The sequence below is a fragment of the Semicossyphus pulcher genome, unplaced genomic scaffold (genome assembly GCF_022749685.1).
Source record: "Semicossyphus pulcher isolate SPU_LCO1_2020_fin unplaced genomic scaffold, fSemPul1.0.p SCAF_10, whole genome shotgun sequence".
Lineage (NCBI taxonomy): Eukaryota > Metazoa > Chordata > Actinopteri > Labriformes > Labridae > Semicossyphus > Semicossyphus pulcher.
Genome location: NW_027211604.1, coordinates 28,695,365 through 28,715,251, shown reverse-complemented (window position 1 = coordinate 28,715,251; position 19,887 = coordinate 28,695,365). Strand labels below are relative to the sequence as shown.

The window sequence follows — 19,887 nt, the reverse complement described above, 5'->3', positions numbered from 1 at the left end:
ATGACAATTACAAGCTGTTTTATTTTGAAAAACAACCTTTTTAATTGAATTATTAAATATGGAATTAGTAACTTTTCAGACAGTTTGATTCAACACATTTAAAAACTATTGTAAATAAACAGCTCTTTTCTTTAAAACAAACCATTACCCGACTCAACTCAAAGATCCTCCATACATTAATAAACTACAGGCTATAGATTTCAAATTTCTACAAAAAATGCAACAGTAACAACTCTACCAGCAAAGAGTTATGAACCAATAATAGCCTGTAGTAAAATTTTATTCATATTAGAGGCCAAAACAGCCCTGACCTGTCGAGGCATGGACTCCAGCACATCCCACAGATGCTCCATTGGATTGAGATCTGGGGAATCTGGAGGCAGAGTCAACACCTCGAACTTGTTGTTCCTCAAACCATTCCTGAACCATGTCTGCAGTGTGGCAGGGAGCATTATCCTGCTGAGAGAGGACACTGCCATTAGGGAATACTGTTTCCATGAAGGGGTGTACTTGGTCTGCAACAATGTTTAGGTAGATGGTACGTGTCAAAGTAACATCCACATGAATGGCAGGACCCAAGGTTTCCCAGCAGAACATTGAACAAAACATCACACTGCACAAGAGCTGCAGCTTTAGAACCACAATGTGGCCCTTATCAAAGTCGCTCACATCCTTCCTCTGCCCATTTTTCCTGCTTCCAACACTTTGAGGGTAAAATGTTCACTTGCTGCCTAACGTATCACACCCACCGACAGGTGCCACTGAAACGAGATAATCAATGTTATTCACTTCACCTGATGATGCCAAACAATGTTTTAACATTTTATCAAGAATGTGTGATCCCATCATTCCTCTGTGTTTGCGTCCTGTGTAAACATTCAGAGTCGATGGACAAGACACACCGTGCACTGGATAACACCAGGGTTTCAAAGTAAAAGAGAAATGTCCCAAACGTCACCCCACACTGTAAAGTTATTGGAAAAATGTAATGATGTGAAATATTTTCAGGCAAACTCTTGTCTCTCATGTCTCTCATGTCTTCCTAGCTTTCAACCATGCGTAATGGGTCAGGGTCTCCCTCACAACCTTACAGCTTCCATAAGATCAAAAAGAAGGGTACACCCCGCTGGTTGATGGAAACATTTTTAGATTTGCGATGGGAACCGGGCAAGAAAAAGGCAAAAATAACCACAGATCTCAACAATAATGTGCATGTTATTTTCTTAATTTAAAGTCTCTACAAATCAAATTTAAACTTCTGTTGGAGTCAAAATGTGGTTTTAATTTTGTGCTTATTTTATCTTGCCATGAGACACCTTGTAACCGAACAGTGGGTGGAGCCTGGGTTTATGTGCATAAAGCCAAGGCTCCAGGTAATTGCAGGCAGCTGTGCGAACGGGGGTGTGTCGGAGTGTCGAGGTGTGTTTAAGTTGAGTTTATTTTAATATTATGGACGGATTAATGGACATGGTGATTTGTATATGACAAAGACATGTTCAATAGATGGATCGCAGCATCCAAAATGGAAAGACGCATGTGGACTTTGGGTTTGTTGCATCGGCCAGAGCACTCGTCCGAAACTTATTCCACAATTCACCCCTCAGTATCTGTTTACATAAAAATGAGTTTTGTTCGGCACTTCAGCTTTATTTCCTCTGTTTTGAATGATTTCAAAATGTCAGGAGTCATGGGGTCTACAGGGTTAAGTTCCCAGTCCCTGTCAGTATACTTCTAATGATCCTCCACAGTTTGACGTTCATGTAGTCGTGCTCATGTGGGTTCGTATTATGCACATTAATGAATTCTCAGACATGTTAATGATTCTGTGCAGTCTGTGCGTCTCCTGCTTTAAATGAGTCATTCTGTCTGATGGAGGATTCAAGCAGCTGTTTGTGGGAGGGAAGATGATCAACACACCATCAAATAAATCTCAAAATCATTTACGAGAAGTTAACGTTATATTAAAAACACTTAACCTCATCAGGTCGACTTATCACAGAAGAGTCTGATTAGTGCCTTGAAGTTTGATGCTTGTGTAAAGTTGAACTCAGATGTCATCCTCTCTCTCTGTTGTGTCTCCATTGTTATCTCAGATCCAAACAGATTGAGTCTGCATGCTTCAGCGGCACGGCGGCCTTCATGGAGGTCCGGATCCAGTCTGTGGTGGTGGAGTTCATCCTTAACCATGTGGACGTTCTCTTCAGCACCAAACTCAGCTCTCTGATACGAGAGGGAGCAGGTACGCACACGTTAGTTGAGACCCCTCCTCTAACTGTCAGTCCTCTACCCACTACTGCTTCTTAACCCCGTTCTGCATCACCAGGTCACAACTCGCTGTCACGGCCCAAATCCCTGCTGGTTTCATCTCCCTCCACCAAACTGCTGAGTCTGGAGGAGGCCCAGGCCCGAACCCAGGCCCAGATCAACTCTCCAGTCACTGAAGACAGCAAATACATCGAGGTGGGAGAGGGTCCGGCCGCCCTGCAGGGCAAGTTCCACACCGTCATCGAGTTTCCCACAGAGAGGTTTGTTAACTACTTAAGCTCCTACTTCCTTGGAAACAAAGACAGACGTGTGATTTTCTGTACGGGTCTTAAAATACTGATGGAAAGGTTGTGTCTCCCTCTGCTGGTTGCTGCTGAGACTGCAGGCTGAGTCATATTCCTCCTGCACCAGGTTTACAGCTTCTAACACTTTGAGTCTCCACTTTCAGACTTAATGACGATGATTAAACACATGTGGAGTTTCAGTTAAAGAACAGAGGAACGAGTGAGATTACTTTGTCCCTGTGTGTAAGGATGTGTCCTGATCCCTGACTGCTTGTTCAACACCACCTTTAATTACAGGAAGAGGCCTCCTATTAAGTCCAAGAAGTCTCCTGTGGGGAGTTGGCGTTCTTTCTTCAACCTGGGAAAGTCTTCCTCCATGTCCAAGCGCAAGCTGACAAGAAACCCCAGCGAGCCCAACGAGCTGAAGGCCATGGCTCTGGCTGGTGAGACACTCCTCAACTTTTAAACTTAAATTTAAGAAGAGTTAATTTACTGTAAACAAAGCTGAATCCTGATCCCTGTAAATGTTTCTCATCAGGAGGAAGAGGAGACACGGCAACATTAAGATCAGCCAAAAGTGAAGAGTCTCTGAGTTCACTGCACAACGTGGAAGGTAATTTTTGTCTTTCTCTTCACTTCCAGGGTTGAGGTTATTTATTTATTTATTTGGTAAAGAAGAAGAGTAGTGGGGTAGACAGTAGCTCAGTCGGGGGCTGGTAGCTGGAGAGCTGGCAGTTCCTTTCCTGGGCACTGTCGTGGTGTCCTTGAGCAAGGCACCGAATCCCCCACAGCTCGGGGCGCATGTCCATGTGCAGCCCCCTCACTCTGACATCTCTCCATTAGTGCATGTCCATAGACTGTTTGTGTATGTGTGTATTTTGGGCCTCTGTGTGTGTAGCATGATTGTAAAAAAAAAATGAATTTCCCCTCGGGGACTAATAAAGTATGTAATAAAGTAAGTGGATGGATGGATGTTTTGTTCTGGGAGCTGAATTTACCACTGATCCTCGGTGACTAAAACCAGTAAAAACACGAAGATGTTTAACCTTAAAAATGGGTGTTTCCCTGACAGTCTTCAGCAGCAAGCTTAGCTAAAATGATAATGCCAAATGGCTCAAATTCTTCATCTGGTTAAATAATGTTAAAAAGACGGCAGAAATGTGACAATGATGTGGCTACAAACAATAAGAAAGAAGACTCTTTGGAAATGTTTTTATGTCTGCTGTGCAAACTAAAAACTGTTCTTTCTTTCATCTGAGCGACAGGCTTGTAGATCTGTCCAGATCCAGTAAAAATGTCCTTAGTTTATCATCGTTATCCACATCAATTTAATCACAATCCCGTATCACCGAGCCCCAGTGTGCCCTGTCATCAAACAGATTGTTTTACTGATTATAATCTCTTCCTCCTCAGGAGAGTCCAAGGTGTACCGTCCTCGGCGGCCGCGCTCCAGCAGTGACGCCCTGTCAGCCTCCTTTAACGGCGACCTGCTGGACAGCCGGCAGCACTGCAACTCCTACGACAACCTGGACGCCACGGAGGACAGCGAAGGAGACGACGGGCCCATCTGTGTGCCTGCCCTCATCTCACCTCCACGCTCAGCAGGTGAAGATGTGGACCTCAGCCCGCCGGACATCGGCATGGCCTCCTTGGACTTTGACCCCATGTCTTTCCAGTGCAGCCTCCCTGACACCTCGTACGCCTTTCCCCTGGATGACTCGCCAGCCGGGGCCGAGGGCTCCACGTTAAAGAGGAGTCCTGGCAGCAAGACCAACGGCTCTGACCTCCTCCACGCCTCGTTCCTGGGCAGTTTGACCTCCCCCATGTTGTCAGCAGACTTCAGCCACGGAGAGAAGATAGAGAACAAGAAACTGACCACTTCTTACTCTTACACTGATAAACCCACACAGGCGGTGTCACCGATCAAATGTGCAAAGGCCTCCAGTCTGACACCGTTCGTCACCTCGGACCTTTTCTCTGCAGAGAAGCCTGACAAGACTACGGCTGGACACACTGTCTCTCCTCAGCCGTTATCTCCTCCTTCAGCAGCCAAGGACTCTCCTCCCCTGATGGGCAGCGTGCTGCTGAGGGCGGCCGAGCCTTCGCTGAGTGAAGCTTTCCAAATGGAGCTGCACTCTAAGCTGGCAGCCTTTGACAGTGCGGACAGTCAAGAGCTGAAAGGAGACGACAGCGTGCAGCAGGTGCCAGCTGCCAGCAGCCAAGAGCACCAGGGTAAGAGAGAGAATGACCTTTTTAAGCATGTTTCTGACTTGTTACTTTATGGACTTAACTGTGTAGATAAAAAGAAATTAGCCATTAAAAATGTTTTTTTATTATAAAAATTAGGGACGTCCCGATCCCTGTCGGATCAGAGCCGATCTGGGCATTTTTAACTGATCTAGGATCAATTTGAGCCGATCATTTTACCCCGATCATTTACGTCAGCTGTCGTTAACTGAGCACAATTTTGCGACAGAATGCAAACGTGTGAGTAACTTAGCATTAGCAACCCCGTGGCTAACATGTCAGCAGTGTGGAGATATTTTAAACTAGAAAGCGAAAACAGTCCAACAGCCACATGGAATATATGCAATACGATCGTTTCATGAGGCGGTAGCAGTAGAGCTGCGTTCAATACTAACATTTTGATACGACATCTAAAAACTAATCATGCAATACAATACAATGCATTCGCTAAAGCAACAAAGGAAAGGCTGCTATTCTACTCAAGCTGCTCTGTTATAATACAGCACTAAGTGAATTTATTTCTGTGACTGTTTTAAATATTTCGTGATGTATTTGCTGTTTTCAGTGACCGGAGAGTTACACCATTCTGAGCAGAATTTAGATTTTGTATGCAAGTTTTACAACAATCCTAAAAATGGAATAAACTGAAGACATCTTTTTGTTAGTTTGTTTACTTTAGTTATTTTGGTAAACAAAAAAAACCCGGCGTGCAGCTCTATTATCTAGGCAAAAACAAGTATCAGATCAGGACTCGGTTAAGACAGATACTCAATATTAAAAAATCTGATCAGGACATTGCTAATAGAAATGACTGATCTCCCGCTATATATTTTTAACATATTTTGGAGTCCTGTGATGGCTGCAAGTGTACAGTATCAGTGATCCATTGAAAGGGATTTCTTTTTCTGTTTTCCTGATTGTCAGACAACATTACACAAACATTTTCCCACAGAGATGGACAGCTGCTACATTGCAGTTTTCACAGCCACCAGACTCCATTTCACTGTGCAGATCACAGGAGTTGCTGGTCTATCTGTGCCTCCACTGATGTGTTGACTGTGTTGTGTTGGATCCAAACTAATCCTTTTAAACACCAGAGTAACACAACAAACAAAACGAACTAACTGATCAATGCAGTGGTAGACCAGCAACTGAGGTAAAACTGTTTTTTTTTGTCAGTGGAGTCTGGTGGCTTTGAAGCGAGCGATGTGAGAGCTGCTAGTGTAAAAAGGTCTGTTTCTGTACCTAGAAAAAGTCAGACTGTCAGTGGCTAAAACAAGAACTTTTAGTGGACGTACTTTGATCAGGTGCATGTTCACTGAAAGATTGCGTTGCAGCCATTACAGTCTGTCTTGTTACTGCTGCCTAAAGCAGTCTACTGAAGTAATTCAGAGCGACCTAGACTTCAACCATGTAAAAATTGGACCCAGCTTTAATGCCCCCCTTAACTTTTCCCCTCTTTCCTCCTCTTAAAGCACCTTAACAACATCCTGCCTGCTCTCATTTCTCTTCTTCACCTGCTGCTCTCTAACTTATTCGTTCTTAAACTTTAGATCCCTTGTGTTTTTGTGTCCTTGTTAGGAGTCGTAGCTCCAGACTCTTCAAAGGACCTCACCCCTCGTTACCTGAACTCTACAGCCCCCTCTACTGCCCCTCCTCCTCCTCCCCCTCCTAAAAACGCTGCCCGCATGTTGGCCCTGGCCCTCGCTGAGTCTGCCCAGCAGGTCTCCGTTCAGTCTCAGTCCCGGTCCTCTGAGCCCTCCACGCCGGTGTCTCCTCTGCAGTCACGGGAGGAGTCTGACTTCTTGGACTTCACACATCCTCCAGTCCGACATGTCCCGACTTCCTTAGAGGAGGGAGCAGAGAGAGGCAGTGCTCTGCCTCCAAACAGCACTGCTCTGACTGTCAACACAACCTCATCATATCCCTCTGCTTCCAGTCCTTCAATCAAGCCTCAGCCACTGGAGATAACCAGCACAATAACCAAACCACCAGACAGTGCCAAGCCCTCCACAGCTCCACCTGCTCCACAGGCTAAAACAGACTCCAGCCCACCAGACACTCCTCTTTACAAGTGTGCCCCGCTCCCCACTTCAACCAGCGTGACGTCTCCAACCAGGAAGAGTCCGGAGAGGAAGCAGCCTGTCCCAGCACAGCTCCCAGTCCACACCAGCTCCTCCAGCATGACTCCAGCCACAACTCCCAGTGGCAGCTGCAAAGACACTGGAGTCTCGCCACAGCCTGTCCATGAGGTAAAGGTCACAACATTTCATATGATACTTGTTAAACAGTCATTGTATTGGGATATTGAGCTGCTGTAAGCATGAACTAAGTTGATACATTATCAATATTCTCATCTCTGTCCTTCAGTAGATGTTAGCTTAGCATAGCATTTAGACTGGTAAAGTTCCCAGGAATACAAAATTGTTGTTTAAGATATTAGATCAAATTTGATTGTAATTTATATTTCTATGTATTTCTCATAATATTTTAGAGTTGGTCATTCCTTGGAAAACATTAACAAATGTCAGTGACTCCCGCTGTGCTCGAGCATTTACGTATTTTGTGTTGCTTTCTCAAATGTTTATTCCGTCCCCTAAGAGACTGTGGACCCACAGGCTAGCCAGCAGTTTTGGGTTGTCACTGTGTTTGTGTGGGAATGTTCTCACATTCAGTGCTAATGCTACTAGGGCTACACAATATGACAATATTTATCGTCGAAACGATATAAAGATGTCTATCGTATGTGTTTTTCTAAATCGTTTCTATTATGATGTCGCAAAAACAGCGGCTGAACTGCTTTACAGCAATTTTTCTATATTGTGATGTAGGATTTTGTCCGTATCGCCCAGCCCTAAATGCTACAATCAACAGCTATCAATATTTCAGAGAAGTTGCATCGTAACTTACGGTTTTTCAAGGAAACACATGAAATTTAAAAGCACAAACTCTGCTAGCAGTTTCATGGGAACTTTGAGTTTTCAGACTTTTTTTTACCACCTTTCCTCCTTTCCTGTTAATAAGGGTCTTTATTTGTGTTTTGTCTCAGGTCAAACCAGAGGAAACAGCACCTCCTCCAATCCTTCCCAAACCATCAGAACTGCCTCCTAAGAAGCCCAAAAGGCAGACGGTCTCTCTGCCCCAGCATCAAACACAAACTCAACAGCAGAGCCAAGCTCAGATTCAGCCTCATCATCAAACACATCCTCAACCTCAGCCTCAACCACAGCCTCATCCCCCATTACAGCCTCACACACAGTCTCAGACACAGGTTCAACCGCAGCCCCACCCTCAGCCCCCCTCTAAGGCCAGTGCCAGAGTGGCCCCCACCTCTGCCGAGCCTGTGGAGAAGCCCTGGGAGGCCATAAAGCCGGTTCAGCCCTGCACAGAACCTGCAAAGTACCACGACGTGTACGGACCTCCAGCCCCTCCTGTCCGCACCATCGAGAGCAAACTGGCCACAGCAGCACTGAGCCAAAGTGAAGCCTCGTACCACGTCCTGGCTGAGGGTCCTGCTCCCGGACATCATGAGGAAGCTCTGCCTCATCATCCTCTGTCTCCTCGTAAATCTTCCACTCACCAGCCGGCCTATCTGTACCACGCTAAAGCAGAACCCGTCTTAATTGAACCTCCAGTAGCTGCGTACTACCACCAGAGGCCTGTTCCTTTGGGCCCTCAGTCCATGCCGCACCACTACCGGCCCGACAGCGTCCCCCCACACCTCTCCTTCGTGTCTAAATCTGAGCCTCAGATCCCTTACAGCGCCCGGATAGACAACAGGTACAGCACTTTAGGCCCTCGGTCCTACCACCACTCAATCAAGTCCAGAGGAAACCCCCGCAGTGTGTACGTCTCCCCTGGCCCCGGGCACCCGGGGTACAGCCACGACAGAACACAAGGCTACCCCACCATCCGCAGAGTGCACTCGCTCCACGTTCCCTCCACCATCCGCACAGTGCCCATCCAGAGGACTGAGGTTCCTCCAGACGATGACATCTTCTTTTACCACCGGCCTGTGTATCCATGCAAAGCCTACCAGCAGCCCACGCAGCAGCAGCAGCAGCAGCAGCAGCAGCAGTCCTCACAGGCCGACTACCACGTCACCCAGCTCCAGCCTTACTTTGAGAACGGACGGGTTCAGTACCGCTACAGTCCGTACTCCGGTTCAAGCCCTATGGAGTCACCTTACTATGACATTGACCCTTACGGCACCATTCGAGTCCGCCACTTCCACTCCTACAGCGGTAGAGATCCAGGAGCTGTTGCAGGCCGACCGGGCGGAAAGGCGACTGGGTACCACTACCTCGCTCGCCATGTTCTGCCCCCTGGGAAGGAGCACAGCTTCGTGAGCAGGGACATGCCCCCCGGTCATGGGAGCAAGGAGGCTCCTGCTTACCTCTCATGGGATCCAGAGGAGACGGAGAGGCTCCGCATGCACTCAATCCGCAGAGAGAGCCGGGCCAGACAGAAAGTCAAAGGCCCCGTCCTCTCTCAGTACGACAATGTGGGCCTCTTTGCTCCAGCAGATATATCAGGCTATGAAACGCTGCACTTGCGCAGTAAATCTGACCCGGGGAAAGCTGTGCTCGCTGCAGCCGAGAGCAAAGACGGGCGCTACCTGCCCAGACACATGCCGTCAGACCCTGACGTCCTCCTCTACATGGAGACAGACAAACACGTCCAGGGAGACAAGTCAGACGGGCTCCCCAAGCAAAGCACTTCCAAGAAATGCCAATCCTCCCACTCCCTTCCAGCCACTCTGAGCCACGGTCTCTCCCACCAGCAGGAGAGCAGCCGATACGAGGCCAAGCCTGCAGACGACAAGCAGGGCGCAGACAGCAGCAGGTCCAAACACTGGCAGCAGCAAGAGTATCCCAACAAGAGGAATTACACACCGCGCTACGAGTGTCCTGATTCTGACCACAAAGGGAAGAGCGGATACCACAGTACAGAGGAGCAGCCGTCGGCCCCGAGAGAGCAACCCCCCCGCTCCAAACCTGAGCGCTCGCATAGCGTCAGAGAGACGCAGCACTACAACCAGAGCAAACCTGAGCCGGACAGAGACTACTCATATCAGAAACACGGCAGCAAAACGGTTCAGTCCCACTACGATAACCTGGACGATTACCACCCAGTACCTCAGCCTCAGGCCCCGGTTCACAAACGAGGAGCCTCCGGCTCGTATCCGGTCCCCGGGTTCACAGTGAGCCACAACAACAGAGCGTACTCCACCGCGCTGGGCCAGGGAGCCTACATCCAGACTGACCTGGCCCTGCCCCGGCCAGAGACAGAGATACGGACTGAATGAAGCATCTAACGTGTGAGATGATGTTTAGCTGTGTAGAAAAAGACTCTGATGAGCTTCGGTCAGCAGCCTCTGCAGGACAGCGGACTGTCGCAGCACCAATATTTTTGCTCCTCTGTATTTTTAATGAATTGTAAAGAAAATTGACTTTTTACAGGAAGTCCTGAATGTACCTGAAATTATTGTCCAAGACGTCATATTGTTGTGATTGATTGAGACAGTAGCCAGTCATAAATGTATATGATATGAAGATGTAAGGTACATTTAACAGGAAATGTAAAATATATATACTAAATATATATATATGAATAGAATCACTAGACAAAAGGGATTTTTAGTTGTTTTTTGTTTTTTAGGTGCGGCGCTGGGTACGAGCTGGGATTAAGGTTTGCATTTTAGAAATGCATGCACTCTCTATCTCTTACAGAACAGTTCTGTGTACTTCACCATCCATTGCGTTCTTTCTGGATGTTACAGCACAAGTTATAGACGGAGGACATGTGACGGTCATCGAGCCCTCTCTGTATGTGCACAAGAAGCGGTACGAGCGTCCATGTTTGTCTGCAAGAATCTGACTGGGTGAGGTTTGATCCGGAGCTGAGACGAGTTTATTCTGTTGATTTAGTTTTTGTCTGATTTTCTCTGTGACTGTGCCATTTTTATGTAACTTTGCTATAAACACATTTCAATGAATTTAAGGGGATGTTTTGGTACTTGTTTGTGTGGGACCAAATGACTCGGCACAGTTGTTGCACATTAAGGGATAAAGAGGGGACGATGGATGAATGCCTGTTGTACCTTCTCAGATGAGGTTGTTTTTATTTAATTTTTTCATCTCGGTACATTCATGAACTGGACGGACTGAATAAAGCTGAAAACATTTTCCTCTCAAACACCGTGGTGGAGAACATTTGAAGCTGCTTTGATGATGAGCCTTAAATTTTGTTCCTACAGACCATCTTTTTTTTACTGTCATTGTCATGATGCACAAACATCCAGATTTCAAATCACCTTTGATGATTGACAGTTCAGGTGTAACAGGAGACATACTGCAGTTATTTTGTTTTTATCTTCTCACTTGTTCTGAAAGCTTTGAGGGAGGGAAGTGTTTTTTTTTTAAGATATCTGGGTCCATTTGTTTTCAGGCTGGAAACAATGTGTAGTACATCTATCTGGTATTCTACTACCCTTTTGGATCAGCATAATGTATGGATTACAAATGTTTCTGTCTGAATCCAGGTTGTACTCTGTAACTGTTTGACTCCTATATCGCTCGCAGGTTCCGCTCCTCTTGCCTTATCTACAGCCTCTTCCTCTTCAGACGGGGCGATGAAGTAAGGCACCGTGTACTTGAATGTGAAAACACTCTTGTCTCAAACTAGAGGTATCTAAAGTTAGATATGAAATAAATAAAACTGTTCAGGAATAGCTACAATCCATGTCTTTTAATTGTGTTACTAAAACACCCCAGCTCAGCTTAGTCTGATAATTGTTTGAGAAAGAAAATAACTGGGGCAGAGCTGCAGCGCATGACTGTTCTGTTCTCTTTCACTGTTCTTACTTGTACCTACAAGAAAATAATGCAATAATACTTTATATATAACCCAGGTAATTCTGAGCCACTTTGGACTCATCCCTGCCAACATGCGACGTTCAGAACACAAAGTGTTTCATGTTAAGCAAGTGTTAGAAAGGAAGAAAACAGACTTTAAAAGGTACATTGAAACTGACCCTCAATAGACACTTCCTTGTCCGCTGTAGGAGACGCCTAAAGGGGGGCCGTGACAAATCCTTGGTATTAAAATCAGAATCAGCTTTATTGGCCAAGTATGTGGGCACATACAAGGAATTAGACTTTGGGTTTTCTTTACTCTCAATGTACAGACACACATACTAAACAGAGCTTTTTTTCTGAACGTGTCCCCTTCATGTTTGTCTCTACTGCTCACATGCAGGCACACGTGTCCTTCAAATAGTGCTAAACTAACTCTACATTTGACTTTTTTGATTTGAAACTATCTATGAAACAATGCTAGGGTTTACAATATGTAAAGCTAGGTGAGTATCTGAGGCTGGTGCAGGTCTTTGCTTCGCTACCTGTCTACCTGTGCGCACTTTGCCTGTGCTCAGTCTTCCAAAAGCTAAAGCTAGCAAGCTACTAGCACAAAAATGGCAGGGTAGTTAGATGCTATTAGCTTTGAAGTGCTGCTCTCCCCTCCTCGATACTCTTGCATTGACTCGCCCTACACTGCAAGTAGGGGCTTTGACAAATTTACATTTTATCATTTAAAAGTCATGCTCCTCTCGCTGCGTTTCTCCAAAGTTGCCTCGTCAGCTTTAACAAATCACCTTTACCAAATGTTTTCCCTGGGATACCTTTAAAGATCCTCGGCCCTGATGGCCTACTTCAATAACATGACGCTAACACAAATGAACCCTCTGAGTGTTCTCAGCTCTGACTCCCATATCATACCAATTTCTCTCTCCCTCATCGTTACATTTGACACCATCAACCACACCGTTCCTCCTCTCCATCGTAAAGATTTTGTTAGCATTTCTGGTACAGCTCTCACTAAATAATTTTGCAAACTATTCAACATCTAACATAACCCCTGTCAACTATGGTGTCCCCCAGGGTTTGGTGCTTGGTCCCCTTCTCTTCAAAAAGCAGGTTCATCAGATCCTCCAATGTACCTGTTTAATTTTTACCTGTATGGTGATGAGAACTGGCTCTACCTCCTTTTGAAGCATTAAACCCAACAGACGCATTAAACACCGGTGAAAAAGATTATCTGTATGGATAAATAAATTATCAACTTAGTTCATCTAAATACATTTTGGTGGAATTCTATTTTAAGGCATCATGTGTCATGACATCTGTGGGTCGCCTGTTAGATTGACATCTTAATGAGGTAAAGGTGTTAAGAAATGGAAAAGCTGTTTAACTTCATGCCTATGATAACCCAAAGATTAGAAGGTGCTCTGATGTTCACTGTTTAAGACTTTCACTTTAATCGATAAAGTAATTTATGTCCAATTTTTTCAAGGAGAAAAAAACATCTGACAAATAAAGTATATTAGCAAATACACACAAAAAAAGGTTTAATCGCACCCACAAAAATAATCGTGGATTGGTCCAGATCTAAAAGTTCAAGTTATTGTCTCCTGGGAAATCTAACGTCTAAACTTAAGCAGATTTCAAAACTAAATGAATTGGTTTAGACGCTATATGTGATACATGTATGAAATGAAGCTCATGCAGAAATGCCTTCAACATGCATTCTTTTTAGTGGCAAACGACTGTATTAGTTCGAGCATTTGTAAACACAATCTATTTGTGTTTATCTGAAATGTCCCATTTTAAATATGTGACGAACAGAACAAATAGGGAGGGATCTGCTCTTTACCACATATACATTTGCAAAAATTACAGTTATATAGTTAATCCAATTTTCCCAGCATGATACAAAAAGTTCCAGTTTATAGTTAACATATGCTGTCATCTTAAATGTCCATTGTAATGTCCATCCACAATCTTAAAGTTGGGCTCTCTAGTGATAACCATTTCTTTGTGAGCGCCTTTTACCAGGGACCAACAATATATTCAATAAATGTTTGTCTCTTTTTGACCATTCTTGAAGAATAAGATCTTACTCTCCAGGGGCACTTGACGTCCGAAAAATATCGTGTAGCGCATGATTTATTTATCTCCAAAAGTCTCTAATGACAAGGCAGTCCCAGAAAACATGGTAATGATGGGCATTTAAATTTCCAGTTTCTCCAGCAAACTGGGGGTTACTTCCCATCATAGTGGGAATTCTGACTAGGTGTCATAAAATATCTCATAAGGCTTTTCAAACTAAACTATGACCCTACTTCTCAGTGACCTTCTTTGTAATTAGTTTATGGTCTCAGTTTATTGTTTTATGTCTTTTTCAATACAGCCTGATGTTTATTTTGGTCCCATTTAGAGCAACATAGACGATAAAGCAGGGTGATATACAGTGGCTATGTGTGATTGGCTAGCAGCAACCACATGCAGCTTAATAGAGGCTTAGAAATGTGATTCCCACCAATCATCCAAATATGGTCACTTCAAGTTCCAATAAAACAAGATGGCGACGGTCATAATATGTATGTATGTAACATTGACAACATGCACTTCTTTTACAGTCTGATCACACCTGATCTCTAACTGCTCAGGTCATGGTCTGATTATATGACAATATCAAGTGATAAGAACATAACCTTTGACTATGGATTTGTCATCCAAATTGTTGCAACTAAATATGGTTCTTTTCCTTTTCACATCATGATCTATAATGTGATAACAGAGAAACTTAATAAATGTCACAACCTGTAGCACTGAGTGATACACATATACAACTCTGCTAATGATGTTTATAAAGGTTTTCATCTCACTCTTATAGGTTTCATTTGTTAAAAGTTTTCTACCATAATTATTTGTTATATCTTGTATCAATGTCTCTAAATTATGTGATAGCTGCATGACAACAGACACTGAACACTACTTCAAACAAACTGGGATATTTCAAAGTCACACATTTTTGTAACCTCTTGTAATGGATTAAATATATTTTAGTTTCGTTTCAGTTATGTTTTAAGTCATCTATTTCATTAATTCATTGAACAGAGAAAAGTGAGGCATGTAACGGCCAGTCAACTATCAAAAATAAAACTTCAAAGGTAAAGTGCAATATTTACCTCTGAAATTTAGTGAAGTAGATGTTTAATAATAAAAGTAACATTTACTTTATTCATAAGGAACTCTGTTTAAAGTACCTTATAAGTATAGAGATTATGTGTTTATATATAGCCTAAGGTAGGCAGATAAAATTTAAACATCCAAATTTAGATACAAATTAAGAACAGAGCAAAACAATATTTATGATATTGGGCTACAATATCATAAAAACAAGGTAAAGGTTAATTCAGGAGATAGAGAAAATACAAAAAAACCTTCAAATAAAAGAGATGTGTTTTTGGAAGAGTTTGTTTTTTAAAGATGAAACAGATTTCTTAACTCTAATTTTCTGCTGTCCTGTGGTATAAAGTAGCATAACACGGAATTGCTCAAGAAAAGTAAGTGCCTTAAAATGGATACTTTTCACCACTGTTTAATTGTTGTATCGTCGTTGTAATGTAGGCTATTTGGGTTTTGATTGATATATTTTTTGTCTTACACCCGATTGTTTTATTTTCCCTAGAGCTATGCTCGTATCTCGTGCCTGCTGTCTTAATATTAAAGTTTATTTCCTTCTTTTTCTTTATTTGTATTTCTTATAAATGGTTAGGTAAAAAAAACAAAATATAAAATTACATAAAATAACTACGGTACATAATATAACCTTTTTATTATGACGATTGTATTGCATCGTAGTCAAAACCACCAACGTTTGGGACAAAAAGTTACTGTTGAGGAAATAAAGTTACAATGTTTACAAACGTTGGCAGATGCATTATGGGAGACAGATGATTGACACCGCCGCCATTTTGCCCCAGCTCTCTGCTTCCATTGTGTGAGAGATAGTAAATATCTGACACTGCCAGACAACCACAACACACTTGTATCCGTGCGAAGAAAAAGCGTTAACTTCACCCACGGTAAGTGAAAATTTCCTCATATTTTTTAACACAAATAATACTATTAACTGTTTAGTGATGAAAATGAGGCAGATAAAGTTGTTTTTGTGCTGAAATATCGTGTTATTTCGACGCTGTAGAGAGGAGAAAAAGCAGCTGCCGCGATGCCCAGGGAGAGAGAAAAACGGCTCAGTACTTCCACTGCCGAAATATCTGCTCCACTTTCATAGGCGATTTCTACCTCTCTGTTAACGCTTTTAAACATCACCCTTACATACGCTTTGACGCTAATTTGATAGCTACACTTGTCTCCTACGTTTTGTTGATAGTCTTGTGCGTTCACGTGGTTTGTTTTTGAGGATAAATGTCAAAGTTTACGTCCCGCTCATTGCTTGTATATTGGTGTATTCATTTAGGTCTGCGGCCATAATCTTGCGGTAGGGGGCGTGGCTACGGCTGCTTGTCCCGCCCTAAACCCTGCAGAATTAAACGCCATTGGTCGTAAAGTTCGACACAGACACGGCTGATTGGTCTATTTCAGGATGATGACCTGTTAATCTTTGTGATTGGTGGGGTCGGGAGGACACAGTGTCCTGATTGGCCCGGCTCGGGGTGTCTGGGCAGCAGCCAAACCAGAGGAAAAGTTGTCTCAGGCGGCCAAATACGAATGAACATCACAGACTTTGAACTAGACGAGGGAAAACAAAAGTGTTGTGTTGAGTAAAGCAAAGGTTGAAAATAGAATGTGCAGATATTAGTGTAGATTTAGAAGCAAATGACTGTAATAAACAGCAAATAAAATTCTCCAAACCTTGAATTTAATACAATAATCACTAACAGTATATGAGGTGTTGATATAATCATAATTATTTAACCTAACGTATTTCAATTTGTGTATTTAGCTATGTTTTCCACTTTTCTGATAATTTTTTTTACAACTTTTTGTCAGTTTCAGGGCTCCAATCTTCAAAAGAAATCAAATTCAGGCTAAACATATCGCACCAAGTTATTGGTCAACACGCTGTTAGCTTATAGGGAACATTTCTTCAGGTACCTATGATAACACCAAAACATTGACACATGGAACTGTCATTGAAAATTTGACAACAGTTCATAAAGGATCGCTAAGTGACAGATGTTTTTGTTAAGATAATTCCAGAAACAGCCGTCATAGCTCTCCTCAAAACCACCAGACTCCATGCTACATATAAAAGGGTATCATGAATTTTTGAATGAACACTGCATGCTGATATATCGGTTATAATCCTTTCAGGTGACACTTCGTCGTAATGGCTCGTACCAAGCAGACTGCTCGTAAGTCCACTGGAGGAAAGGCTCCTCGTAAGCAGCTCGCCACCAAGGCTGCTCGCAAGAGCGCCCCCTCTACTGGTGGTGTGAAGAAGCCCCATCGTTACAGGTAACACCTTGATTTCCATCCAAACAACCCTTTTTTACAAACCATCTTTATCAAACTGAGTATAATCTAAAATCATCTTAAGTGATTCAGAAAGCTGTCTGATGGCTCTGAAAAGTTAGAGAATTTTGTAAAAGATGGATGTTTTTGTTGTTTGTTTTTGTTGTACCGTTTTATTTCTCACTTTGATGTAAAATCTAATTATTTTTTCATGATTTTATTTACTAAAACCTCTTGTTTGCAAGAGGATACACACACTTAGGCACTATTAAAACGTGTTTCATATTTTTCATACCAATTCTTGAAGTGAGTTCAGACCAAAACAGTAGCAACTTTTAGGTGTAATGTGAAACAAGTCAACACAAAGATGCCGATTGAAACGAATTAGCACAACACTGTCACGCAAATACACAAATTCATGTCACCTGCATATTCTTGCAAGTTGATTTATTTCAACAGGAGTTAGGAATTTAAGTTATGCTTTGTCACAAAAGCCTATATCAATATTGGGAACTCACCACTTTGCATTACAAAAATTGTTTAAGATTGACTAACCAAACTGTCACTTTATTATCTGTTTTTTGGAAGCTCAATCCCACGTAGGTTGAGGGTTAAATTTAGCTGCTAAAATCAAATGACTGAAGTCATGTATTGAGCTAGAGCTTGCGTGTTTGTTTCAGGCCCGGTACCGTGGCTCTGAGAGAGATCCGTCGGTACCAGAAATCCACTGAGCTGCTGATCCGTAAGCTGCCCTTCCAGCGCCTGGTGAGGGAGATCGCTCAGGACTTCAAGACCGACCTGCGTTTCCAGAGCGCAGCCATCGGAGCTCTGCAGGTTTGTCTCTACACTAAATGTATCAAAAAGTGAATCACTTTTACTTCCAAAATCTGCTCTTACTAATGCATGCTGTCCCTCCGTCTCCCTGCAGGAAGCCAGTGAGGCGTACCTGGTGGGTCTGTTTGAGGACACCAACCTGTGTGCCATCCATGCCAAGCGTGTCACCATCATGCCCAAAGACATCCAGCTGGCACGCCGCATCCGTGGAGAGCGCGCTTAGACGGCCTCCATGATGCTTCACCTCTGTCCTGTTTTTCTTTACCCGTCCCCCCTCTCACTCCTTCACTCTACCCCACCCACCCACCTCCACCCGTCCCTGTCACCCCTCCTCCCCAGCCTGCCCAGCTTCTCAGTAGACTTTAGAGTAACCCTGATTATGAAGAGATAGAAATATGTTGAAGTCTGGTCTCCATAGGTTTTTTTGTCTTCACCAAATGTTTTAGGGTACCTTTTTCGTGCATGTAAAAGGTTTGGCAGATCAGAGGCACATGTGCACACATACTCAAACATGCGTCACCGGGTTTGGGTGCTGCCTCAAAGAGCTCACCTGGATTCTTCCAGGTTTGGAGGCCAGCAGAGCTGAAGCAGAGGGTCGAGTACGAGGGACTAGTCTGCTTAAGGGGAGCTGCAACTTCCACAGCAGGGTGCTATTAAAACTAGTCCTGAGGCCTCAGCCCCCGTCTTAACACCCTCCTCCTCCCCTCCCGCTCAGTCCGTCCCTCTACACCCTCTTAACCCCCCTCTCTCTGCAGCTACATGCTGCACCTTTCAGCCCCCCTCCCTCACCTCTGTAATGTGCTCAGGGAGGGGATGGTGGTCTGTTTGTGTGGCCGTGTGAGCTCTGATCTCTCAAACCGCTTGTACTCAACAAACAAGGATCTTTTGGTTGCTTAAGATTATTGATTATTGTTGTGGATATGGTGTCTCTATTTTTTTTACGCATATAAATCATAGATGCTTCTCTTTACCACTCCCAAAATCATCAAATTAACAGAAAACAATTAATAATGTCAACATGGTGATCAGTCTTTATTTTACAGTGATCTGATTTGCAATAGAAAATCAGGAAGGGCTTCTCTGTTCTCAAAGGCAACTTCAATTCTAAAGGCAGCCACATGGAGGCGATGGTTCACCGTCTGCTCCTCTACTCACTGTTCACTGTAGATCAGTCATCACATTATGCTTCTGTCTCTCTTTATCTCCACAGGTAGGCTTTAGACTGTCACTACAGTATGAATCGATATTATAGTGGAAGTTTCACTCTGCATGTCTTAGGGTCTGTGTGTCTCTTGCACTCTCTGTAGATCTGAGCATAATCTGTCCCTTTCTCAAAATTTGTGATACACAATATAACCTCATATTTGTTTTCTTTTATATTTTTCTTATTCCTTGAAATTTTCAGACGTATAAATAAGCTGATCTTTGTATTTTCCAAATTTCTCATATTATGGTGGTAATAAATAGGTGTTAAAACAAACAGTGCTGGTGTGATTTTTTATTTATTCAGTGTTATTGTAAGGCACTGATATGCTACAGTCAGAGGTCCTTGAAAAGTGGTAATGGGAAACGGGTAGTTGCTAGATAGGTTGCAGAGGGTTCCCAGGCCAGTCCCTCTGCAGGGCCTACAACATGCTTGGCATCACAGGCCAGTAGGCGAAGGGCCGTTATGTTGGCCACAGAGGCAGCAGAAATTGCTTCAAGGTGGCTGTGGATCAGGAGAGGAGAGCCGTGTGTGGGGTGGCGCTACCTGGATACAAGCTGGGCCTGATCAACCCTGGCTGGGTCGCCTGGGTGAGGGTGTATGGTTGTTTAAAGACCCCAAACACCCAATGACGGTGTTTGCACACGTAAACCAAAACAATAAAGTGATTCATTCCAAATCTTTATTGGCAAAATTAACACCAATCAGCCCATAGATCACAAGCGTTGCC

The 19,887-nt window shown here is 43.6% G+C and overlaps 2 protein-coding genes across 3 annotated transcripts in view; both read left to right on the top strand.

Moving 5' to 3' along the window:
- The window catches only part of arhgap32b (Rho GTPase activating protein 32b), a 107,037-nt gene extending 95,511 nt beyond the window's left edge, over nt 1-11,526 (top strand). For both annotated transcript variants that reach the window (XM_069666396.1, XM_069666403.1), the window contains 7 exons: nt 2,094-2,239; nt 2,324-2,525; nt 2,847-2,992; nt 3,088-3,162; nt 3,963-4,781; nt 6,378-7,048; nt 7,846-11,526. In XM_069666396.1, the coding sequence (XP_069522497.1) occupies nt 2,094-2,239; nt 2,324-2,525; nt 2,847-2,992; nt 3,088-3,162; nt 3,963-4,781; nt 6,378-7,048; nt 7,846-10,104 (4,318 nt within the window). In that variant the 3' untranslated portion in view covers nt 10,105-11,526. The remainder of the gene's footprint in view (nt 1-2,093; nt 2,240-2,323; nt 2,526-2,846; nt 2,993-3,087; nt 3,163-3,962; nt 4,782-6,377; nt 7,049-7,845) is intronic.
- A 4,111-nt stretch (nt 11,527-15,637) lies between these two features.
- On the top strand, nt 15,638-19,435 carry h3f3c (H3 histone, family 3C). Its single transcript, XM_069669659.1, has 4 exons — nt 15,638-15,726; nt 16,979-17,122; nt 17,800-17,953; nt 18,048-19,435. The coding sequence occupies exons 2-4, from the start codon at nt 16,995-16,997 to the stop codon at nt 18,174-18,176; spliced, it is 411 nt and encodes a 136-aa protein (XP_069525760.1). The 5' UTR covers nt 15,638-15,726; nt 16,979-16,994; the 3' UTR covers nt 18,177-19,435.
- Nucleotides 19,436-19,887: the final 452 nt, after the last annotated feature.

What these genes read in the sequence shown, in the direction of transcription:
- h3f3c (XM_069669659.1), top strand. Translation starts at nt 16,995, where the DNA reads ATGGCTCGTACCAAGCAGACTGCTCGTAAGTCCACTGGAGGAAAGGCT. An exon ending in AAGAAGCCCCATCGTTACAG is followed by an intron (nt 17,123 to 17,799) that starts GTAACACCTTGA and finishes TGTTTGTTTCAG; the next exon opens with GCCCGGTACCGTGGCTCTGA. An exon ending in CAGCCATCGGAGCTCTGCAG is followed by an intron (nt 17,954 to 18,047) that starts GTTTGTCTCTAC and finishes GTCTCCCTGCAG; the next exon opens with GAAGCCAGTGAGGCGTACCT.